The 26,512-nt window shown below is 44.2% G+C and overlaps 1 protein-coding gene across 4 annotated transcripts in view; it reads left to right on the top strand.

The window, feature by feature from the left end:
- pde7a (phosphodiesterase 7A) overlaps positions 1-26,512 on the top strand; it is a 167,392-nt gene that overhangs the window by 22,037 nt on the left and 118,843 nt on the right. For 2 of the 4 annotated variants that reach the window (XM_067975796.1, XM_067975790.1), the window contains exon 3: positions 24,873-24,935. The exons of the other annotated variants lie outside the window; for them this stretch is intronic. In XM_067975796.1, coding sequence (XP_067831897.1) covers positions 24,873-24,935 — 63 coding nt within the window. The remainder of the gene's footprint in view (positions 1-24,872; positions 24,936-26,512) is intronic. 4 annotated transcript variants of the gene reach the window in all.

The following is a 26,512-nucleotide window of genomic DNA, read 5'->3' as shown; positions in this document are numbered from 1 at the left end:
TAAGAGATCTGGGGGCTATGATTAACAATAAATTGAAACTGTCGCAACAATGCTTGGTGGCAGTGAATCAAGCAAATCAGATGTTGTGATGTGATGTATGAAAAGGTCAATATTGAGCCAAAATAGTGATGTAATCCTGCCACTTTCTAAGTGCAGTTGCACCAATGATTTATAATACTGTGTACAATTCGGGTCCCCACAGTACAAAAAGGATATTGCAGCTATTGAAAGGATACAGAAGTGGGCAACCATAATGATTGAGGGGAAGGAGGGATTGGATTATGGAAATTGGGCATGTTCTCACTTGGAAAGAGAAGGTTGAGAGGTGATATGATTGCTGTTTTTAGGATTCTAAAGGGACTAGATAACGTAGACTATGACCAGCTATTCCACCTTGTCCAGAACCGTAGAACCAGAGGGCACGGCCTGTGCTTGAAGGGGGCTACATTCAAAACTAATCTGCGGAAACTAGATTTCAGTGAGCAAGTGGTCCATCTATGAAACACACTCCCTAGGGAGATGGTGGAAGTGATATTGATTTATTCAAATGCAAATTAGACAGATTTCTTTCAGAAAAAAACATTTTGGGTACAGTATATGAGTAATGTGAGACATGATTTGTGTTAAGTGTAGCAGGCTTGGGAGGGGAAAGGTGATTTTGGACATATGGGGCGCTAAATCGGGCCGCATAGCGCCCGATGTTTTGGCGCTACACGGCCTCTCCGACATCCAAGGTGGCGTCTTGGATGCCCATGCACGTTTCCTGTGAGACGTGCGCCAGACGCCATCTTAGTATAGGAGTTCGTGCAGGCGTAGATAATGAATGCTGGAATTGTGTAAAGTAGGCTTCAATCAGTGTGCAATGCTGGTTTAAAGTGATAAGTCCCAAAATGGTGTCTAATGCTCAACTCAATGCACAGTCTTAATCCCGACCATCTGAACGTGTCTAGGAGTGCCTGGAGGACCCCCCCCACCAGCGCTATTTAAAGGGACCATACAGGATTTACAGGTTAGTGGCTGGATTATTGCTTCTGGCTGCCGAGGCATTTGTAACTGTTTTTGGAGGTCTCCTAGACTTCAATATTAGGACGCGGGGACATAGCCCAACATTTAGAGCCAGGGCGTGCAGGAGTGAAGTTAGGAAATGCTTCTACACGCAAAGGATGGGAGACATTTGGAACGCTCTTCTGCAGTCGGCAGTTGATGCTAGCTCACTAGAAGGACAAGGGCAGCTGGCACATAGGAACAACACCACCTGCACGTTCCTCTCCAAGTCACACACCATCCCAACTTGGGAGATATATCGCCATTCCTTCATCGTCGCTGGGTCAAAATCCTGGAACTCCTTTCCTAACAGCACTGTGGGAGAACCTTCACCACACGGACTGCAGCGGTTTAAGAAGGCGGCTCACCACCATCTTCTCAAGGGCAATTAGGGATGGGCAATAAATGTTGGCCTCGCCAGCGATGCCCACATCCCGTGAACGAATAAAAAAAAACTTGTGAATGTTAAATCTGAGATTGACAAATTTCTGTGAACCAAGGGTATTAAAGGATATGGGGCTAAGATGAGTATATGGAGTTAGGTCACAGGTCCAGCATGAGCTCATTGAATGGTGGAACAGCCTCAACAATGCCACTGTCACTTGCTGCCTCTTGATATGCGCCATCTTCTCCTCAAGAAAGCGGGACAAGTGTCTGGGTGATGTGCCTGTCATGGTTATATAGCTGCCTGTGAGTTGTGGGTGGGCGGCTTGCAACAATGGTAATGTGCAAGGGTGAGAGGAAGCATCTGGTTGGAAGAGTTGAGTACTGATGGAAAGAGTTTATTGGTATATGGGAGATGGGGGGTGTAGTGCGTGGTGCAGTTGGTAGGAGACGCCACTTGACAGTTGACCTCACTCACCTTGACCACTCATGTCAATGCTTTGACTTCTTCCTGCCCTGCATCCATGTTCGTGATGCTGTGCACCTGGCATTGACTTCGTCCCCCGTTGCCTCCCATTGCCTCTTGAGTATATGTGGACATATGAGGAGAGGTTGAGTAGATTGGGACTCTACTCATTGGAGTTCAGAAGAATGAGAGGCGATCTTATTGAAACATATAAGATTGTGAAGGGGCTTGATCGGGTGGATGCGGTAAGGATGTTCCCAAGGATGGGTGAAACTAGAACGAGGGGGCATAATCTTAGAATAAGGGGCTGCTCTTTGAAAACTGAGATGAGGAGAAACTTCTTCACTCAGAGGGTAGTAGGTCTGTGGAATTTGCTGCCCCAGGAAGCTGTGGAAGCTACATCATTAAATAAATTTAAAACAGAAATAGACAGTTTCCTAGAAGTAAAGGGAATTAGGGGTTACGGGGAGAGGGCAGGAAATTGGACATGAATTTAGATTTGAGGTTAGGATCAGATCAGCCATGATCTTATTGAATGGCGGAGCAGGCTCGAGGGGCCGATTGGCTTACTCCTGCTCCTATTTCTTATGTTCTTATGTCTGGAGGGCCTCTTGCCTGCGCCCCCTCCCCGCAGATATAGGATGTCCCTCCTTCTGTCCACCTCTTGCACCCAAGGTGCATCTAGTGCATCAGCAGCGAACCTTGGTGCATGCACTCTCGCAGGCCTGGTACCAACTCAGATCGGCAGATTGGTGAGGTTTGGCGTGCAGATTGGAGGATGTGAGTTTCATTGCAGCTGAACCTGCCTTCACCTCAAGTCTTTACATACACACTTTCCAGCAGGGATCACTGGATAGTGATCAGAAGTAGGATCTCTGGCTAACTTTTGCTTCCCTAGCCTGGGGCACATTAGCACCTATACTACCACCCAGCTGAGATGAGATGAGCTAACTCAGCATAGATGTGGAATAGGACTCTCCTCTGCATGACTCAACTATATGCTACTATTATCAAAACAGCTATGGGAGGTGCTTTCTGGACTCTAGTACTTTGTTTTCTTTCAATAGAGCAAAGTGATTATTCTTCCTACATTGTGTAACAAATTGGGGAAATTTAAGTTCCGATGAAGTCTTTATATTTTTGATGATGAGGCAGGAATATTGAGGTTGATTTTAATATGTTAACCTGTTTTCAGTGGAGAATTCGGCCTGGAATCAGTAACTAAATTGGTAGTGGCTTAGACATTTGGTATTACACCTTTTGGGACCTGGGATGCCAGCTGCTGGAAAGTGTTAACTGGAGGACTTGATGAGAGCACCCACTTATGCATCCAAAATTTGATGCCTACCATGATTGGGTTTGAGAGAGGAAAGCGGATGATGCTGAACCTGCTTACCGTAGACTGGTAAAACCAGTTTAATGGGGAAGTGTGTGTGTCCATGCTGTGCTCGGGTGGATGGTGGCAATACTGCTCACCACGACACTCGAGAAATTTCAGATACTTGCTGTCTGCCTAACAAAGATTCAAACCCATGTTTGTCAATCCTCTAATGATCAACTAGTGGTTACACTGCAGGGTCGGGGGAGGGTGAAAGAAATTGGGGTTGTCCGGGTTCACGCTGCTTTCAAGATGATACACCTAAGGATGAGAAGTTGGAACCAAGCCAATCCTCTGTGGCAGACATAATTCAATTTCTGAGCCAAGCAGGTCTACAGTAGTGTAAAGAACTACTGATGATTTGACCAGCCAACTCTGCTCAGTAATGGAATCTGGACAGGTAGATTTGCAATTGCAGGTAATCCCACAGACAATGCTTTAACACGTTGATTCTGGCTGGACATTCTATCAATGGAAAGTTCTGTGCTGGTAGGCTATGTGGCTTTAACTGTTCAGTGTCCCTGACTGTGCTTGGGATCCCTTAGTCTTGCTTGTCTACTGTGCATTTTTTTTATTATTCGTTCATGAGATGTGGGCATTGCTGGTGAGGCCAGCATTTATTGCCCATCCCTAATTGCCCTTGAGAAGGTGGTGGTGAGCCACCGCTTTGAACCGCTGCAGCCCGTGTGGTGAAGGTTCTCCCACAGTGCTGTTAGGAAGGGAGTTCCAGGACTTTGACCCAGCGACGATGAAGGAACGGCGATATATCTCCCAGGTTGGGATGGTGTGTGACTTGGAGAGGAACGTGCAGGTGGTTTTGTTCCCATGTGCCTGCTGTTCTTGTCCTTCTAGGTGGTAGAGGTCGTGGGTTTGGGAGGTGCTGTGGAAGAAGCCTTGGCGAGTTGCTGCAGCGCATCCTGTGGATGGTACACACTGCAGCCACCGTGCGCCCTTGACTTGGGTAAGTGGGATGTGTCCATATGGAGAGTATATGCATTCCATATTGGGCAAATAGAAATTCTAGTATGTTTAGATTTCCTAGTAGCTTGGTTTAGAGACTCTTATTTAGTGATGGGTTTTCATGCGTGTCAGACACCAAGCTAAGTAGAAAAAAAAGAATACAACCCAGAATAATGGGATGAAAGTCTTGTCTGCCTGCAATATTTGACCTATGTGACATTATTTAAGGCAGTCTCAATCCAATTTCTAGTGGAAAAGGATGCACAGCTCAAAGTGCCCTCATTTGGCACCAAATCAGCAAACGCAGTTAGGACTCAAGATAGCTGGTGTGGGAAATGGAAAAATGACATGATGGCTCCATAAGAGGGGCTGGACCTCACTGCACAATAGAGAGCGCATCACTCAAACTAATCATGCTATGCTTAATAATAACACTGGGTGCATGAAATTGAAAGTATTCTGTTCACAAGCACTAACATCTCTCATTTTGAACAAATAAATCACCAAAAAAGCCACTAAAAATGTCTCTTTTGCATCTTCGGGCAACCAGCCATCTTATGTGAATCTGAGCACAAAACTAGATTGATTAAATTGGTAAAGGCATTGCACATTGTTGAACTATATGCCATAGAAACCATGAAGGTTTGGTGTTAGCCTCTTCTGAGTTAGCTTGGGTTCAGCTGGGCAGCAGTATGTGCTTTAAAACTGATCTCAGTGGACTAGTGAGGAGAAAAACGACCCAATATTTCTCCTCCTAAAAGATATCCAGTGATTGCGGCTGAAGTTTGTGTGTGGGTATGTATGGATGTCAAATGTTAAGGGCTGGATTGGGCTTGACTGATACCCACTATTTTGACTAGCCTGCTGAGACTCATTGGGCTCATACATGAAGAATGACCACTTGGATGAGGTACCAGAGGCCGGTACCAGCAATCCACACATAAAAAAGTGGTAATCCTTGCTAATTAAAAAAAAAATCAGCTTCCCAAACCAGCAATGCTGAGGCCAATTGTATTGCTCCCACTACCACAACTTTGTTTGAGATCACCTAACTCAGCACAAACAAATGATCTCATCTGGGACTTCCTTGGTCTGTATGTTCAGTACTGCTCCATTGGGTGCATTTGTTACTGAGAGAATAGGGCAACTCTGCTTTAATTCTTTTTTAGACTTGCATGAGAATCTGCTGATTCAAAAAAAATCAATACTCAAAAGCAGTCTTGATAGCACTGTTGCTCATTCCCTTCCATTCAGAGTAAATGTAGTGGAAATCCCATTTGCTGAAATAATGTGCACCAAAGCCCAAAGTGTCTCAGTAAAACTATTGGCAGCAAAGTGCTAAAATTCACTCTGAAACCTTGAATTTGTGAAGTAGGTTTAAAACTATATTGCTTTACTGTTAAGTCAGTTTATGAAGGAGATGTGTTTAGCAGTTAAACAAGAGATTGAACCAAAGCAGGTTATTTTATATACTTATTATTCAGGCTGTATTTTGTTTCTGTTGCTCTGTTCTGGTATTTTTGATGAAAAAGCTTTTGGACTTGATCAGTAGTATCATTGTAAGAAAATATATAGAGGTTTCTTTGTATAGTATATATTTTCCTTATGGTTCAGTATCTTCATTGACCTTTAAGGTTGGACTTAGTTTTAAGTCTGCTTTTGGCTCAAGATGGCCTGCACAGTTGGTAATTTTTAATACTTGGTGAATGCTGCTGGATTTTTTTAACTTTTTAATTGCACAAACATGGGTTATCAGGGCATCGCACTAAAAGTTTTGCATTTCATATTGTGTTCCATTTCTAGTTACTATGATTAGATTTTCCATTTGCCCATAATGCTTGCAGAAGTACACTGCTGACCCTGGCCAATTTTCCATATGTATAGCTACCAGTTATGCTACATTTAACTAGTGGCACAAGTGAAGTGCAGTAAATACCAGATTACTTTGACATATATGTACCTGTTCAGTGGTGCTTTGAATTCTGGGGAAGTTAGAGCGCTGCCAATTTTATCTCGTTGCATATGTGTATCTACTAACTAGTACAAGTCTAAGGGGCTGAGGGCTGGAGTCATGTGCACTTGCAGAGCAATTTCAGTGTGTTATGCTCAGTGGATTCTGGGGTGGTGATGTCTCCATTAGTTTGACTGGAGCTGACACAGCATTGCTGAACCATCTCTTTAGGTGAATCTTGGGAAAGGTGGTGCAGCAGTCTTAAAACTAGAGTCTTAAACTTAAAGCCAATTACATAGGTATGAGGGTTGAGTTGGCTAAGGTAGATTGGGAAATTAGATTAAAAGGTATGATGGTAGATAAGCAGTGACAGACATTTAAAGAAATATTTCAAAATTCTCACGAATATACATTCCATTGAGAAATAAAAACTCCATGCGAAAAGTGATCCATTCGTGGTTAACTAAAGAAGTTAAGGATAGTATTAGATTAAAAGAAGAGGCTTATAATGCTGCGAAGAATAATAGTAAGCCTGAGGATTGAGAAAGTTTGAGAAACCAGCAAAGGATAACCAAAAAAATTGATTAAAAAGGGAGAAAATAGAATATGAGAGTAAATTAGCAAGAAATACAAAAACAGATTGTAAGAGCTGCTTCAAGAATGTAAAAAGGAAGAGATTAGCGAAAGCAAGCTTGGGTCCCTTAGAGGCAGAGACAGGAGAAATTATAATGGTGAGTAAGGAAATGGCAGAGATGTTAAATGTGTCTCTACAGTAGAAGACACAAAAAGCATACCAAAAATAGTGGGCAACCAAGGGGCTAATGATAGTGAAGAACTTAAAGTAATTAATATCAGTAGAGAAACGAATGGGACTAAAAGTGGACAAATACCCTGGACCTGATGGCCTGTATCCTAGGGTTCTAAAAGAGGTGGCTGTAGAGATAGTGGATGCATTGGTTGTGATCTTCCAAAATTCCCTAGATTCTAGAATGGTCCCAGCAGATTGGAAGGTAGCAAATGTAACCCCGTTATTCAAGAAAGGAGGGAGAGAGAAAATAGGGAATTACAGGCCAGTTAGCCTGACATCAGTCGTCGGGAAAATGCTGGAATCCATTATTAAGGAAGTGGTAACAGGGCACTTAGAAAATCGTAATATGATTGGGCAGCGTCAACATGGCTTTATGAAAGGGAAATCGTGTTTGACAAATTTATTGGAGTTTTTTGAGGATGTAGCTAGCAGGATAGATAAAGGGGAACTAGTGGATGTAGTATATTTGGATTTCCAAAAAGCACTCAATAAGGTGCCACATAAAAGGTTATTATGCAAGGTAAGGGCTCATGGGGTTGGGGCTGATATATTAGCATGGATAGAGGATTGATTAACGGACAGAAAACAGAGTAGAGATAAATGGGTCATTTTCAGGTTGGTAAGCTGTAACTAGTGGGGTGCCGCAAGGATCAGTGCTTGGGCCTCAGCTATTTACAATCTATATTAATGACTTAGATGAAGGGACCGAGGGTAACATATTCAAGTTTGCTGACTATACAAAGCTAGGTGGGAAAGTAAACTTTAAGGAAGACACAAAGGGGCTGATTTTCGGATGCGGGGGCCTTCTAAAATCGTAGAAATCCGGATCGTGTTCGGAGCCCGGCTCCAACCCGCTGACTTCCGGGTTCCCCAGTGACACGTTCGGGTGCGTGCGCGCCTCCCGAATGCGGGAGCCCAACGGCAATTAAAGCCGGTGGGATGATAATTTCCATAGTTTGATAGATAGTTAAAGTACTTGAAATACTTGATTGAGTAGACATTTTCACTGGAGTGCAATTTTGAAGGATCCTCAGCGAGTTTCCCATGCTATGGGAAACACCCAGTTGCAACAGACGTGTTTCAGCCAGCAGCCAGTGGGAGATGCAAATGATTATTTGACAGGTGGGGAGAAAACCTCATTTGTTGCAGCAGGGCACTCTGTCACTTCAGACAAAGTTTTGGCTGCAAGATCTTTGTGTTTCCACTCACAATTCTTACTTTCCACCCAAAACTCTGCTGTGCACACATTTACCTACTTTGTGGACCCCTCAAACTCACACCGTCAGGATGGGGGGTGTCATGGCTGCATTCACCACTTCATCTGAGGATGAGCAACATCGCCAGGCACGCCGTCCACCTCCGCCACGTGGAGCTCCACAACACAGTTCTGCGCCACTGGCACCTGCACAAGAGCACAGAGAGAGCGACATCGCAGGAGGCACTACCCTCGCAACAGGGCCTACAGACTGAGGCACAGCTTCCTGGACCTCTCTGAGGAGCAGTGCATTCGGAGGCTCAGAGTCAGTCGCCAGGTAGTCGCAGACATCTGCAGCCTCCTTCATGCCGAGCTGCTCCCGGCAGGGCCGAGCAGCATCTCCTTACCTGTCGCTGTCAAAGTCACCGCTGCCCTCAACTTCTTCGCCTCTGGATCGTTCCAGGGTGCTACCGGGGACATCGCCGGGGTCTCTCAGTCGTCTGCACGCAAGTGCATAAGGCACGACACCAATGGCTTGTTTGGCAGGGCCTCTCACTATGTCAGCTTCCCCATGGACAACCTCAGCCAGACGGAAAGGGCAGTGGGATTCCACTCTGTGGCTGGCTTCCCACAGGGGTGCAGGGTGTAATCGATTGCACCCATATAGAAATACGAGCACCTCCACGTGAGCCAGGACTGTTCATCAACAGGAAGGGCTATCACTCCATCAACACTTAGCTCGTTTGTGACCACCACAAGAGATTCCTTCATGTGTGCACCAGATACCCTGGCAGCTGCCACGATTCCTTCGTCCTCCAGGAGTCCAACATTCCACACCCCTCTTCCATGCACTGAACACCCGCAAGGGCTGGCTCCTCGGGGACAAGGAATAGCCCCTGCACATGTGGCTCATGACACCTGTGAGGAACCCCACCACTGAGCAACAGTGTCGATATAACTACAGCCACATTGCTACCAGGTCGACAATTGAGCACGCTATAGGGCTGCTCAAGATGTGCTTCAGGTGCCTTGATTGTTCTGGGGGAGCGCTTCAATGTCCACCAGACAGAGTGGGAAGCGTTATAGTCGTGAGTTGTGCTCTGCACAACAGAGCAACAGAGAGGGGTGCCGCTTCAGGAGGCTCCATCCACATCTGCCACCCACATTGAGGAGGAGGAGCCAGAGCAACCCATGGGCAGAACAGCAGCTCACCTGGCTGCTCGTGAGGCCAGGGCGTCACTGATACGTGAACGGTTCTCCTAACGTCAGACAGTGCACCTGGATAGAGCAGCGGCCACACCAGCACCACCCCGCCGCACGCACATGCATGCACGCACACACGCAACAATCCTGCAATTACACATACTCCCACTGTAGAGTGAACCAATGGGTGGCATCAAGTTTGGGTGTTCATGGTGAACCTCATGAAAGTGCTTTATTACTGAAGCCAGTCAAGCATAGCCAAGACGTGGCAGTAGTGGTGACGATAATAATATTTAATGTGTGTTTAACAAAAAGCAAATATAAATAAATAACATGACCAACCGTCCAACACCCTTATGCATCCCCTTTAGAACATAAGAACATAAGAAATTGGAGCAGGAGTAGGCCAATCGGCCCCTCGAGCCTGCTCCGCCATTCAATAAGATCATGGCTGATCTGATCCCAACCACAAATCTAAAGAACACAAGAAGTCGGAGCAGGACCCGGCCACATAGCCCCTGGGCCCTCTCCGCCACCCACAGGGCATTGACCGATCCGAACTCAGCTTCATGTCCAATTTCCTGCCCGCTCCCCATAACCCCTAATTCCCTTTACTTCTAGGAAACTGTCTATTTCTGTTTTAAATTTATCTAATGATGTAGCTTCCACAGCTTCCTGGGGCAGCAAATTCCACAGACCTACTACCCTCTGAGTGAAGAAGTTTCTCCTCATCTCAGTTTTGAAAGAGCAGCCCCTTATTCTAAGATTATGCCCCCTAGTTCTAGTTTCACCCATCTTTGGGAACATCCTTACTGCATCCACCCGATCAAGACCCTTCACAATCTTATATGTTTCAATAAGATCGCCTCTCATTCTTCTGAACTCCAATGAGTAGAGTCCCAATCTACTCAACCTCTCCTCATATGTCCGCCCCCTCATCCCCGGGATTAACCGAGTGAACCTTCTTTGTACTGCCTCGAGAGCAAGTATGTCTTTTCTTAAGTATGGAGACCAAAACTGTATGCAGTATTCCAGGTGCGGTCTCACCAATACCTTATATAACTGCAGCAATACCTCCTTGTTTTTATATTCTATCCCCCTAGCAATAAAAGCCAACATTCCGTTGGCTTTCTTGATCACCTGCTGCACCTGCATACCAACTTTTTGATTTTCTTGCACTAGGACCCCCAGATCCCTTTGTACTGCAGTACTTTCCAGTCTCTCACCATTAAGAAAATAACTTGCTCTCTGATTTTTCCTGCCAAAGTGCATAACCTCACATTTTCCAATATTATATTGCATCTGCCAAATCTCCGCCCACTCACCCAGCCTGTCTATATCCCCTTGCAGGTTTTTTATGTCCTCCTCACTCTCTACTTTCCCTCCCATCTTTGTATCATCTGCAAATTTTGATATGTTGCACTCGGTCCCCTCCTCCAAATCGTTAATATAGATTGTAAAGAGTTGGGGACCCAGCACCGACCCCTGTGGAACACCACTGGTTACTGGTTGCCAGTCCGAAAATGAACCATTTATCCCAACTCTCTGCTTCCTGTTTGATAACCAATCCTCCACCCATGCCAGAATATTACCCCCAATCCCGTGATTTTTTATCTTAAGTAATAATCTTTTATGTGGCACCTTGTCGAATGCCTTCTGGAAGTCTAAATACACTACGTCCACTGGTTCCCCTTTATCCACCCTATACGTTATATCCTCGAAGAACTCGAGCAAATTTGTCAGACATGACTTCCCCTTCATAAAGCCATGCTGACTTTGTCCTATTAAATTATGCTTATCTAAATGTTCCGTTACTGTCTCCTTAATAATAGACTCCAAAATTTTACCCACCACAGATGTTAAGCTAACTGGCCTATAATTTCCAGCCTTCTGCCTACTACCCTTTTTAAATAACGGTGTTACATTAGCAGTTTTCCAATCTGCCGGGACCTCTCCTGAGTCCAGGGAATTTTGGAAAACTATCACCAAAGCATCCACAATCCCCACTGCCACTTCCCTCAAGACCCTAGGATGGAAGCCATCAGGTCCAGGGGATTTATCCGCCTTGAGTCCCATTATTTTACTGAGTACCATCTCTTGAGTGATTTTAATCGTATTTAGCTCCTCCCCCCCGAGAGTCCCCTGTTTGTCCAGTGTTGGGATATTCTTAGTGTCCTCTACTGTAAAGACTGAAACAAAATATTTGTTCAGCATTTTTGCCATCTCCATGTTTCCCACCATTAATTTCCCGGTCTCATCCTCTAAGGGACCTATGTTTGCCTTAGCCACCCTTTTTCTTTTTATATAACTATAGAAACTCTTGCTATCTGTTTTTATATTTTTTGCTAATTTCTTTTCATAATCTAACAACCTTTGCCAATCGCTTCTGACTACTTCTACGTGGTGCATCCCTTGTGGCTGCAGCAGAGGTAGTGGCAGGTTGCTCTTGTTCATGCCCTGACCGATTAGATGCTTTGGACCTATGCCCTCTGGGTTTCGGTGCCCATGAGGGCCCCTGCAAAGGCTGCTTCACCTCCACCTTGCAGGAGCAGACTCAGCCACCTGGATAGGAGGCAGTTTTGCAGGTACTGGTTGAGAGGGGGCAACGGGTGAGACGTGGGGGCGCTTTGAGTGGCATCCCCACTTCCATGTCCCCTTTCGCCCTCGTCCCGCCCCTGGGCCAGACCCACACCACTCCTACAACTTTGGTGGACGACAGTTTGGAGGACATGTGTGAAGTCTTGTAATGCTAGGGCTAGTGTATCTGCTTGCCTGTTTAAGGCGGCAGAATGTTGTTCATAAAGGGCAAAAGAGTAACTAGGGAGAGAGTAGGGCCTCTTAAGGATCAACAAGGTCATCTATGTGCGGAACCACAAGAGATGGGTGAGATCCTGAATTAATATTTCACATCGGTATTTACGGTTGAGAAAGGCATGGATGTTAGGGAACTTGGGGAAATAAATAGTGATGTCTTGAGGAGTGTACATATTACAAAGAGGAAGGTGCTGGAAGTCTTAACGCGCATCAAGGTAGATAAATCTCCGGGACCTGATGAAATGTATCCCAGGACGTTATGGGAGGTTAGGGAGGAAATTGCGGGTCCCCTAGCAGAGATATTTGAATCATCGACAGCTACAGGTGAGGTGCCTGAAGATTGGAGGGTAGCAAATGTTGTGCCTTTGTTTAAGAAGGGCGGCAGGGAAAAGCCTGGGAACTACAGACCGGTGAGCCTGACATCTGTAGTGGGTAAGTTGATGGAGGGTATTCTGAGGGACAGGATCTACAGGCATTTGGAGAGGCAGGGACTGATTAGGAACAGTCAGCATGGTTTTGTGAGAGGAAAATCATGTCTCACGAATTTGATTGAGTTTTTTGAAGGGGTAACCAAGAAGATAGATGAGGGCTGTGCAGTAGACGTGGTCTACATGGACTTTAGCAAAGCCTTTGACAAGGTACCGCATGGTAGGTTGTTACATAAGGTTAAATCTCACGGGATCCAAGGTGAGGTAGCCAATTGGATACAAAATTGGATTGACGACAGAAGACACAGGGTGGTTGTAGAGCGTTGTTTTTCAGACTGGATGCCTGTGTCCAGCGGTGTGCCTCAGGGATCGGTGCTGGGTCCGCTGTTATTTGTTATTTATATTAATGATTTGGATGAGAATTTAGGAGGCATGGTTAATAAGTTTGCAGATGACACCAAGATTGGTGGCATTGTGGACAGTGAAGAAGGTTATCTAGGATTGCAACGGGATCTTGATAAATTGGGCCAGTGGGCCGATGAATGGCAGATGGAGATTAATTTAGATAAATGTGAGGTGATGCATTTTGGTAGATCGAATCGGGCCAGGACCTACTCCGTTAATGGTAGGGCATTGGGGAGAGTTATAGAACAAAGAGATCTAGGAGTACAGGTTCATAGCTCCTTGAAAGTGGAGTCACAGGTGGATAGGGTGGTGAAGAAGGCATTCGGCATGCTTGGTTTCATTGGTCAGAATATTGAATACAGGAGTTGGGATGTCTTGTTGAAGTTGTACAAGACATTAGTAAGGCCACACTTGGAATACTGTGTACAGTTCTGGTCACCCTATTATAGAAAGGATATTATTAAACTAGAAAGAGTGCAGAAAAGATTTACTAGGATGCTACCGGGACTTGATGGTTTGACTTATAGGGAGAGGTTAGATAGACTGGGACTTTTTTCCCTGGAGAGTAGGAGGTTAAGGGGTGATCTTATAGAAGTCTATAAAATAATGAGGGGCATAGATAAGGTAGATAGTCAAAATCTTTTCCCAAAGGTAGGGGAGTCTATAACAAGGGGGCATAGATTTAAGGGGAGAGATACAAAAGGGTCCAGAGGGGCAATTTTTTCACTCAAAGGGTGGTGAGTGTCTGGTGGAACAAGCTGCCAGAGGCAGTAGTAGAGGCGGGTACAATTTTGTCTTTGAAAATGCATTTGGACAGTTCCATGGGTAAGATGGGTATAGAGGGATATGGGCCAAGTGCAGGCAATTGGGACTTGCTTAATGGTATAAACTGAGCGACATGGACATGTTGGACCGAAGGGCCTGTTTCCATGTTGTAACTTCTATGATTCTATGATCCTGAGTCTGAACGGCCGTTGTCAGGGCCTAAATGGACTCATTTGTGAGCCGTGCTTGAAGCTCCATGGAGGCTAGCCTTCCCTCCATCGTAGACATTCCCGCACTTACCTGCAACACTATCTCAGATGCCCTCACGTCCCTGTGACAGTATCTGAGATTCCCTCCAGTACCTGTGCCACCATTCCACTCGTGCAGGAGTTGGACTCCTCTATTCACTGCGCGATTATGGAGAGTGCGCATGGCACCTGTTCCAGCACCTCGCAAATGTGCTGCTGCCCCTCGATCATTCTCCTTTAAAAGGATGGCCTCCATGGTTCAGCATCTGTGTCCAGCTGAGCAGAGCCTGGAGAGGAGTGCTCCCCCTGACGTGGACTCTCCACAGCTGCCCCTGCCACCAGTCTCTGCTCGTGCTCACGTTGGTAACTAACCATGTGCAACCCCAACTAACTGCGGACTGGGACCCACCGTGTGTATACGCGCTGGTGGATGGCTCGCTAAGATGTGCCAGCCAACCCTCAGAGGCTGGCAGGTCCTCTGAGGAATCGCCCTCTGCCGTCACTGCAGTCGCTGAAGGCCCTGTAAGAGAACAGAAGGCAATATTAAGCATGATGACAGATGTTGAGGTGCTGAAGATGGCAAGGAATGTTAACATCAGTTGATGTGTGTGTTGAATGTTAAAGTTCTGTCACCCGACGTTTGTCGGGTGCCGGTCCCGACGGACAGGCACTCGAGGGAGTGGCTCAGCTCCAGCGCTTCCTGCTTCACGTCTGTGAGGATGACTATCAGTTGCAGAACCCCTCCGATCCTTGCCCTCTCCCGTGCATTCTGGGCTCTCTTCTATAAGGGGAGAAAGTACAGACGTATGAGTGAGTGATGGTGATGACGTGGCGAAACAATGATTGCTTTGGTTTGGGTGCGGCTGACCGTGAAAGAGATGCATCAGAGGGTGAGTATGACTTTGTATGAGGATTGGGGTGAGTAATGGGGTGGTGAGGAAGTGCAGGTAACTTGAGGATGAGCCTTAAGTGGGTGTGAGGAGTGATGTGAAAGAGTAGTGTTGGCAGTGCAGAATGAGTTGGGGGGTGGGGGCGGTGATGTGGAAGACTGAATGTAGGAGAATGAGTAAGTGTACTCACTTTGGCTGACCTAGTTGGGTCATTGAAGCGCATCCTGCACTGGATCCAGGTGTGGGAGATGCTGCTGCTGGTGACCTCCTCTGCCACCTCGAGCCAGGCCTTCTTGGTGGCAGAGGCAGGCCACTTCCTCCTGTCCGCCGGGTAGAACACATCCCTCCTCCTCCTCACCCCATCCAGTAGCACCTGGAGTGAGGCATCACTGAATCTAGGTGCAGCCTTTCCCCTGGGCTGCTCCATTGTGCTATTTGGGTTTTTGCTCCAGGAGCAGCCATTGGAGGACTGTCCCTTTAAATAGAGCTCCTCCAGCTGACGGCCTGTGATGCAGGTGCGCAGTCCACCAGCTGCACAGCTGTCCAACGGCAAACCCGGAAAGCCGCGTTAAGTGGCTTCAATTTACCCGCGATCGTGTGGGGAATGGACAGATTTTATTGGGCGGGGCCAGAGTCTGCAAAGGGATATAGACAGGTTAAGTGAGTGGGCAAGAGGGTGGCAGAGTATAATGTGGGGAAATGTGAGGTTAATCACTTTTATTACGAAGAATAGAAAGACAGAACATTTTTTAAATGGTGAGAAACTATTAAATGTTGGTGTGGGGTTCAGAGGGATTTGGGTGTCCTTGAACAAGAAACAAAAACTTAGCATGCAGGTACAGCAAGCAATTAGGAAGGCAAATGGCATGTTGGCCTTTATTGCAAGGGGGCTGGAGTACAAGAGTAAGGAAGCCTTGCTACAGTTGTACAGGGCTTTGGTGAGACCACACCTGGAGTACTGTGCGCGGTTTTGGTCTCCTTATATAAGGAAGGATGTACTTGCCTAACGGGGTGCAACAAAGGTTCACTGGATTAATTCCTGGGATGAGCGGGTTGTCCTATGATGAGAGAGATTGAGTAGAATGGGCCTATATTTTCTGGAGTTTAGAAGAATGAGAGGTGATCTAATTGAAACATAGAAGATTCTGAGGGGGCTTGACAGAGTAGATGCTGAGAGATTGTTACTCCTGGCTGGAGAGTCTAGAACTAGGGGGCATAGTCTCAGAATAAGGGGTCGGCCATTTAAGCCTGAGGTGAGAGGAATTTCTTTACTGAGGGTTGTGAATCTTTGGAATTCTCTACCCCAGAGGGAGCCAAAGGATATGGGGAAAGGGCGGGAAAGTAGAGTTGAGGTAAAAATCAGATCAGCCATGATCTCATTAAATGGCGGAGCGGGCTTGAGGGGCTGTGTGGCCTACTCCTGCTCCTATTTCTTATGTTCTTATGCTTTTTTAAAATTTTGGTTTGAGTTACTGCTGCTATTGAAAACCAATGCCACTTTCAACAGGTGGAGCTACCTAGACCTAAATTTCACGAACAAGACTTCTTCACCAAGTTTCAGGTTGTCTGGTCAGTAGAATTGGATAGACTCTTGATCTCCTGGAAGGAGAGGTTCCTCCATGCCTTTTCTCCATTTCTCCTGAAGATTGGAGAGGAACAGATGAAGGTTAGGAAGACCGAGTTCTCAATCTTTTGAGTTAGTTCCAACAAACCCATTAGAATGATGTACAGGGCAAGCCACCTGACTAGGATGGGTAGTTAGAACTAGAACAACAATTCCAGCAGCTTTCTTTTGATCGCACAGCTCTTGTAAGGTCTGGTTGGAAGACTGGTTCCAGCCATTAGTTGTATCGACACAGCTAGCTTCCAAGAAAAACTTTAATTGATTAGTTAAAATGCTAAGTGGAAGTGCTTTCTTTACCTGTTGATGTCATGACTATTCTTTTATTGCAAGGAGGTGTGAGGATGTGATATGTTGCTAAGTATTTTTTCTCTTTCTGCCTGCTCTCCTCCTCTATCCTCCCCATTCCTTCAAATGTTGCTGGACAAAGAACTCCAAGCTGTCTGAGTTCATGTTGCTGCTATTTCTAACTCATCCCCACTTCTGGGAATAATAGCAATGGGAGAACACTGATGACTTTCTACTTTATGGAGAATATGCGTCTTTATTCCTCAGATGGGCTTTGAATTTGGTTCTGAACAAACTGTTAATCTCTAGGGGAAGAACACTAAGGATGGGTTAATGGACAGCAATCAGGATCAGAACCCTAGCTGATTTTTTTCCCTGCTTCATCTAAGGTTGCTGGGAACAATTGCAGCACTCCCAGATGTCCTAGCTGAGAATCATTAACTCAGCAAAAAGCATAAATCCAACCGTGGACCATCTTGTGAAGTAAGGTTTTATTTCTCACTTCATGTCTCTTGCATTGAAAAGCAATATCACACCGGTTGTGCACAAGAACCTATATCAAATCACAGTTTCTTTCCACTAGGAAGAAGAATGTTATTTTTTGGGACTTTCAGCTTTTACTCCAAATATATTGGCTTCTGTTTTGTCAGTTTACTGCCATAAGTGAGTCTTGACTCATTAAGTCTCAAGAGTATTTTCACAGGCCATGACATCTAGATAAGTTTCTGATTGTGTTCTCAGGACAATGAACACAAAACCTTTTGTTAGCTTTAGCTACTGGCCATATCCTGTGCCTCCACAGAAATTGTCTTCTGATCGACCTCAGTATTGAAAATTTTAATTGACTCAGCATTCACAGCCTTTTGGGGGAGAGTGTTTCAGATTTCCACTATCCTTTGTGTGAAAAAATGCTGCCTGCTTTCACTTCTAACTGGCCTATCTTTAATTTTAAGATTATGTCCCCTTGTTTTGGATTTCCTCCACCAGAGGAAATAGTTTCTCTCTATCTGTGCTATTGAATCACTTTATCATTTTAATCACCTCAATTAGATCACCCTTTAACCTTCTAAACTCATGGAAAGACAAGCCAAGCTTGTGCAACCTGGCCTCATAATTTAAGCCCTGGTATCATTTTGGTGAATCTGTGCTGTACCCCCTCCAAGGCCAATATATCCATCCTGTGGTGCGATGCCCAAAACTGATCGCAGTATTGCAGGTGGGGTCTAACTAATGTTCTGTACAACTGAAGCATCACTTCTTCAATTTTGAATTCCCACCCCCTTGAAATAAGACCACCATTCCATTAGCCTTTTTGATTACTTTTTGTACCTGTAATTTATGTACATGGACACCCAAATTGCTTTGTTCCTCCACAGCTCCTAGTCTTCTCATTAAGAAAATATTCTGATTTGTCTTTCTTGGTTCCAAAGTGGATGACCTTACAGTTTGTCACATTGAACTTATCAAATGCCTTCTGGAAGTCCATATAGACAATATCCATTGGCACTCTCCTATCCACCATGCTTCACCTAGATTAGTCAGACATAATCTTCCCATCACAAATCCATGCTGACTCTCTTTAATCAGCTCATTCTTCAAGTGCTCAATCACTGTCTATGATGATAGATTCCAGTAATGTCACCACAACTGATGTTAAACTGACAGGAGTGTAGTTACCTGCTTGCTACCTCTTAAATAAAGGAGTGTCATTTTCAATTTTCCATTCAAAAGGCACAATTCCTGAATTTAGAGAGCTTTGGAAAATTATGATTAACAAATCTGCAATTTACTCACATTTCTTTTAATACCTTGGGGTGGAAACCATCAAGTCCTGTTAATCTTGAGTCCATAACCTTCTGACTCCGAGATAAGAATACTACCAACTGAACCAAGTTGACATTGTAGGCATAGCTCCTAATTGTGTATAGAGGTTGAATGAATAAGGAAGAAGGAGAATTACTTACTATAGCCAGCGTCTTACAGTCTTGCCTTCCCTCATACTGCAGTACAGTTTCACTGTCTTCAACCTTCACTACCTTGCAGAAATGACATTTTATCATGTCTGAGTATCTGCAGTCATTATAATTTTGGGGTCATCCTAGCTGAGCATGAACCTGGCCTTGCCCTATATCCGCGTAAGCAATTTACAGATAGTCAGTGGATAGCAATCAGGAGTGGGAATTGTAAATAAACCTTTAGAAATATCTTTTCCCCAGTTCAGGGGTACTGTATACTGTATTTGCTTCTCATGTTGCAGCCTGCTGTACATTGGGGAAACCAAATGCAGACTAGGTGATCCTGCCCCACCTGTGGCTTGCCATTTAACTCCTTCTCCCATTCTTACTTTGACTTCTTCGTCTTTGATCCTCTCCACTGTTCGATGAAGCTCAATGCAAGCATCAAGAATATTATTTCCTCCTGCTGAGCACTCTGCAGCCCTCTTCTGAACATTGGCTCTAGTAACTTCAAACCTTAGCTACAATCTCCATTTTCTTCATAACAGTGGGTGCATGAGATGTGGAGGAGGGCCTTTGTGTTTGGGAGGAGAGCGGGTGGCTTGACATTTGATTTGGAGACCCTACATCAGAGCACAGTGCTGGTGGTATCTGAGCATATGGTGTGGACCTGTTTTTTTTTGCTTTTTTTTCCACAAATGGCATATTGACAGTATTTTGTTTGCATTTTCTGTTTTAATTTAATGTTTGTTGGCTATCCACAATTTTTTTTCATTTTCCTCATGTTTATTTCTCATGCTGTAGTTGTACATGGACCTTTCCTGCGTCTCCAAGCCCCATTATTTGCACATTCTTTTGTCCTCTCTACATGTCTGCATTATCTCATCGATGACCTTTTTCTGTTTAGCAATTTGCAGGTTATTTAACAAATGTACTGCTCAGTGATTGGTGTACCTGTTGGTTCTCTCCTCTTTCCCCACCCCCCACCTCGCTCCTCTTCTATCCTTACTAAAATGCCTGTTTATTGCTTAGCCTTTAGTCTGATGAAGGGTGCGCACCTGAAAAGTTACAACCTATTTCTCTTTGCAGGTGCCATCTGTATATTTCCAGCATTTTCTGTTGTAGTTTTAACAATTTTAGCAAATGGTGATTCCACATTCAGTGTTCTCTTACTTGAAGCAGATTACATTTTTGAATAGCTTAGTTCAACAAGTATCTGCGAGGCGAGCCATACTACACATTTTGCATTGATGAGAAGCGATCTAGATGTAAACTATGTAGTGTAACTCAAGCATGAAGTCACCCAAGTTGAATTTAGGCAAACTACGTGAGACTACCATGGGGAGTTAGTTAGTTAGTCTAAGGTTGCTTAGCTTTATTATAACTTCAACTAGTGAAACAAAGTTTGATAAGTTTCCAAGTAGTCCAGGCGACTGAGTGGAAATATTTTAAACCATAGTTTTAATGTTAGCAGAGAGCCAACTGGACAGATGAGGATTGGTACACATGTACCCTGTCGAAAAAGTGATGCAGAGCTAGCTGACTGTCATTTGGGAGTTATTGAGAGCATGTTTGTTTAGTGAGTTTACTAAAGATTATGCTTGAAAACCAAGTCATGCATATGACTAACTCTGTGTTGCTAAATTTCCAGGTGTAATGTATTTACTGCATTCAGGGATGCACCACAAAACTAGCTTAATTATGCAATGGAGGTTTTATAGGACCGGTATAATTAATTATTACCAATTTGGTTACTTATCCACCTCAGTAATGAACTAGATCTACATTTAAATCACTAGTTAAGTTGTCTGAATTGATGGTAAACCCCACTGAAATGGATTTTTAAAATATGGCTGGACAAAGGCTCTCTCTAGTATAGTGGTGTTGAACACTATTTGACTTTGTCATCTTTAGAATTCTCTGCAACACAATAGAAAGCTGCATCGTTGCTAATAGTTTCCAAAAAATCTCTTACTGAAAATGTATTGAACACAAAGAACATTACATACTGCTTTCTGAGAAAAATATCAAATAACAAATTTTGTATTTGGTTGATTTTCAATAGTATTCTGTAGCACTTGATGGAAATGATTTAATCTTGTATCTGAGGACTGTCATGGCACGTATGGATTTAGGAATAGAGGGAAAGGTGTCCAAATTTGCAAATGATACAAGGCTATGAAGTACAGTGAACTGTGAGGAAGAACAACAAAAAATTACAAAAGGAAAGATTTAATGGGTGAAAAAAATACCGGAGGCTGCTTAACATAACAAAGTACAGGGTACTACACTGTAGATATAAGTTTTGCAGATGGGAATACAGCCTAAAAGGTGATGAAATGAGGGGTTTAGGGATCAAAATGTGTATGTCTTTAAAAAGCAATCAAAAAGGCTAATAGGATGCAGGCTTTGTCACAAGATATATAGAATGCAAATATAAGGCAATATTACTACAGTTACATAGTGCTGGTCAGACCTTATTTGGAGTATTGTGTTCACCTTTGGGCACCCTGCTGTAGGAAGCATATACTGGCCCTGGAGGAAGGCCAATAACAATTCACCAAGATAGTTGAAGGGACTTCGAGTGGATAAATTTGAGTTGTTTTCCTAAAGATGAAGCGGTTAATGCGTGATCTAATTGAGATGTTTAAAATAATTAAGGGAATGAATATAGTAGATGTGGAATTACCCTTCCATCTCTAGTAGTGGAATCTAGACCAAACAGACGTGATTTTAGATTCAGAACTAAAAAAAAATTCTTCATGCAAAGTGTGTGAGGACATGGAATGCAAAGCCTAGAAGAAGTTTCCAAAACTCCCTAGATTCCCATCAGATTGGAAAATACCGAATGTAACTCCTCTATTCAAGAGAGGGATTCAGAAAGCAGGAAACTACAGGCCAATTAGCTTAACATCTGTCATAGGGAAAATGCTAGAATCTATTATTAAGGAGCTTATAGCAGGGCACTTAGAAAATCTCAATGCAATCAGGCAGAGTCAACACGGCTTTGTGAAAGGGAAATCGTGTTTGAATAATTTACTAGAGTTCTTTTTGAGGCAGTAACAGGCAATGTGGATAAAGGGGATCCTGTGGACGTGTGGTGTACTTGGATTTCCAGAAGGTTTGACAAGGTGCCACATCAAAGGCTACGACACAAAATAAGAGCTCATGGTGTAGGGGGTAACATATTACCACGGTTAAAGGATTGTTTCCTGTTAGCTAACCAGAGAGTAGGCATAATTGGGTCATTTTCAGATTGGCGAGATGTAACGAGTAGAGTGCCACAGGGATCAGTACTTGGGCCTCAACTATTTACAATCTATATCAATGACTTGGATGAAAGGACCGAATGTATGGTTGCTAAATTTGCTGATGACACTAAGATAGGTAAGAAAGTAAGCTGTGAAGATGACTTAAGGAGTCTGCAAAGGGATATAGATAGGTTAAGTGAGTGGGCAAAAATTTGGCGGATGGAGTATAATGTGGGAAAATGTGAACTTGTCCACTTTGGCAGGAGGAAGAGAAAAGCAGTATGTTATTTAAATGGAGAGAGATTGCAGAACTCTGAGGTACAGAGAGATCTGGGTGTCCTAGTACATGAATCACAGAAAGTTAGTATGCAGGTACAGCAAGTGATTAGGAAGGCAAATGGAATGTTGTCATTTATTGCAAGGGGAATGGAAATAAAAGTAGAGATGTTTTGCTACAGTTGTACAGGGCATTGGTGAGACCACATCTAGAATACTGTGTGCAGTTTTGGCCTCCTTATTTAAGAAAGGACATAATTGCTTTGGAGGCAGTTCAAAGAAGGTTCACTTAACTGATTCCTGGGATGAGGGGGTTATCTTATGAGGAAAGTTTGGGCCTGTATACACGAGTTTAAAAGAATGAGAGGTGATCTTATTGCAACATATAAGATCCTGAGGGGACTAGAAGGGGTAGATGCTGTGAGGATGTTTCCCCTTGTGGGAGAGACTAGAACTAGGGGCTACAGTTTAAAAATAAGGGGTCTCCCAATTAAGACGGAGACTAGGAGAAATGTTTTCTCTGAGGGTCGTGAGTCTGTGGAACTCCCTTCCCCAGAGAGCAGTGGAGGCAGGGTCATTGAATATTTTTAAGGCTGAGTTAGATAGATTCTTGATTAACAAGGGAGTCAAAGGTTATAGTAAGTAGACAGGAAAGTAGAGTTGAGGCCGCAATCAGATCAGCCATGATTTTATCGCATGACAGAGCAGGCTTGAGGGGCCGAATGGCCTACTCCTGCTCTTAATTCGTATGTTTGTAAGACCACAGACTCAATCAATTGAGGCATTTAAAAGATAGATAACATCAACTTCCATTTATATAGTGCCTTTAATGTAGTGGAACGTCCCAAGGCGCTTCACAGGAATGTTATCAAACAAAATTTGACACCAAGCCACACAAGGAGATGTTAGGACAGGTCAAAGAGGTAGGTTCTAAGGAGCGTCTTAAAGGAGGAGAGAGGGGTGGAGAGCTTTAAGGAGGGAATTCCAGAGCTTTAGGGCCTAGGCAGCTGAAGGCACGGTTGCCAACGATGGAGCGATTTAAAATTGGGGGTGAGCAAGAGGCCAGAATTGGAGGAGTGCAGAGATCTGAGGTTTGTAGAGCTGGAGGAGATTACAGAGATAGGGAGGAGCGAGGCCATGGAGGAATTTGAAAACAAGGTTGAGAATTTTAAAATCGAAGCGTTGCCGGACCAGGAGCCAATGTAGGCCAGCGAGCACAGGGGTGATGGGTGAACGGGACTTCCATCGCGTGTTAGGATATGGGCAGCAGAATTTTGGATGAGCTCAAGTTTATGGAGGGTGGAAGATGGGAGCCTGGTCAGGAGAGCATTGTAATAGTCAAGTCTAGAGGTAACAAAAGCTTTGATGAGTGTTTCAGCAGCAGGTGAGCTGAGGCAGGGCAGAGATGGGCAATGTTACAGAGGTGGAAGTAACAGATGGAGCGGATATGTGGTCGGAAGCTCATCTCTGGATCAAATAGGATGCCAAGGTTGCGAACAGTTTGGTTCAGCCTCAGACATTGGCCAGGGAGAGGGATGGAGTCGGTGGCCAGGGAATGGCATTTGTGTCTGGGACCGAAGTCAATGGCTTCCATCTTCCCAATATTTAGTTGGAGGAAATTTCTGCTCATCCAGTACTGGTTGTTGGACAAGCAGCGTGGCAAATCAGAGACTGTGGAAGGGTCGAGAGAGCTGGTGGTGAGGTAGAGCTGGGTGTCATCAGCGTACGTGTGGAACCTGATGTTGTGTTTTTGGATGATGTCACCGAGGGCCAGCATGCAGATGAGAAATAGGGGGGGGGCCAAGGATAGATCTTTGGGTGTCTCCAGAGCTAAATAAGGATATTAATGGATGAAAGGAGAGGGCAGGAAATTAGGATTAAAGAACTAACTTCCAAGGCTAATAAAGTGGCAAAGCAAGCTTGATGGGCAAAACAGCCTCCTACTAGTCATAACTCTGGGCATACAGATATTAATGTAAATTTTGCGTCATTACCTAAAAGTGTTGTGATGATTAGAATTTAGCTCAGCTAGCAACTGTTAAACATTTTGTGTCAGATGCTTAGGTAATATCCTAGATTCTTGGGAATTTTCTCCGGGATGGGGGTCTCCCAATTGGCTGTTGTAATTTTGGCAGAAGATCAGCGGAGCCCCAGATAAGTGCCTAACAGGTTTCCACCGATCTTCCTTGCAGTTATGGTGGCCAATCAGTAGGACCCTCGAGGAAATTCTCTGTGCCGTTGTCATCCTGCTAGTTGAAGTTCATTTTAGATGTGTAGTTGAAGTTTAAAGGCTCATTGTCATCCTGTGACTGGAAGTAGATCCACTGCAATTTGAATAGTTTAGGCTGTTTTCTTGTAGTGATGATGCCTACGTTGTACTGCAACAAGAATGCACTAACTGAACATACAGGTGTTCTCGTATTAGCTTATGTAGAAACCTGAGTTTTCCTTTGTGAAAAGGGAAAATTTGGGAAAATACTGCAGCTACAAATTTATTGGATGTCTGATATTGTACTACCTACTTTTTTTTATTTTCTTATAGACCTTCACAAACTCTTCTAACCTTTGGATCCCTTCATCTGGGTGGGAAGAACGCTTCCTGGAGGTACTATTGTAGTATGTGTGTGTGTGTGTGTGTGTGAAAAATAAAAGTTTAAAAAATCGTGTGTGTGTGTGCACATCTTGTTAACATTTCCATCATAAATTCGTATGTTTACATTCATAATGGAAATTGCCATGGCAAATTTGTCATGTTGTAATTATACTTCCAGTCAGTAGAGGTGCTACAGCGCCATCGCTGCCAAGAGGGTGTAATTAGAGAGTGATAAGTTTACACAGGCAAGTTCCATTTTAAATGTGGGTGGAGGAGATTATAATGGAAATATAAAAATAAGGATAGAATGTATTACTATAAAATGGGCACTGAATTATATCTGCACATACTAGTTCAATTATCCATTGCTCTCCAGCCCCACTTTACTTTATTTAAAAAAAACTGGTTCAGCCACAACTGGAGTATTGTGTCCAATTCTGGGCACCACACTTTGCAAAGGATGAGAAGGCCTTAGAGAGGGTGCAGTGAAGATTTACTAGAATGGTTCCAGGGATGAAGGACTTTAGTTACGTGGATAGACTGGAGAAGCTGGGGCTGTTCTCCTTAGAGCAGAGAAGGTTAAGAGGAGATTTGATAGAAGTGTTCAAAATCATGAAGGGTTTAGATAAAGTAAAGAGAAACTGTTCCCATTGGCGGAAGGGTCGAGAACCAGAGGGCACATATTTCAGGAGCTTGGCAAAAGAACCAAAGGCGACATGAGGCAAAACTTTTTATGCAGCAAGTAGTTATGATCTGGAATGCGTTGCCTGAAAGGGTGGTGGAAGCGGATTCAGTCGTGGCTTTCAAAAAGGAATTGGATAAATACTTGAAGGGAAAAATTTGCAGGGCTACTGGGGAATGGGACTAACTGGATTGCTCTTACAAAGAGCCGGCATGGGCTCAATGGGCCGAACGACCGCCTTCTGTGCTGGAACCATTCTATAGGCTGGGGTTGTTCTCCTTGCTCGGCTCTCAGTTTTTAGTAATTATACTTCCAGTCAGTAGAGGTGCTACAGCGCCATCGCTGCCAAGAGGGTGTAATTAGAGAGTGATAAGTTTACACGGGCAAGTTCCATTTTAAATGTGGGTGGAGGAGATTATAATGGAAATATAAAAATAAGGATAGAATGTATTACTATGCTGTTTTACTATCTTTATATATCTCTATAAGGTCACCTCCTTTCAAAGCTGAAAAGCAAAGATTTTTCTAGTCTTTCCTTGTACATCAGTGCTCTGGTGCTAAAGACTAATCTTGCAGATTGCCAAATCATCCTGCTTTGCTTCACTAACAACCATTTCTTTAAACCTCTTTCCCTACCCCTCTACCGTTGCTTCCAAAATGTTTGAGGAGCTCATGGACTTCTTAGTCACTGAGATTGAAATCATCTGTTCAGCTGCCCAAATTGCTGACCACCCAACTTCCCGTTCTAGCCTCCATATTAGCTGACATCCGTGCTCCTCGCCTCCAAAATCCGTGTTCACCTTTTCTGCAACCCCCTGTTTGAATCTCTCCACCTCTATTTTCCGTCCCTGCCACAGCATCGAAACAGCCCTAATCAATGTCACAAATCACATCCTCTGTAACTTTG

The sequence above is a fragment of the Heptranchias perlo genome, chromosome 3 (genome assembly GCF_035084215.1).
Source record: "Heptranchias perlo isolate sHepPer1 chromosome 3, sHepPer1.hap1, whole genome shotgun sequence".
Taxonomy (NCBI): Eukaryota; Metazoa; Chordata; class Chondrichthyes; order Hexanchiformes; family Hexanchidae; genus Heptranchias; species Heptranchias perlo.
The sequence above is the reverse complement of the archived record's forward strand: the minus strand, read 5'-3'. Positions and strand labels throughout refer to the sequence as shown.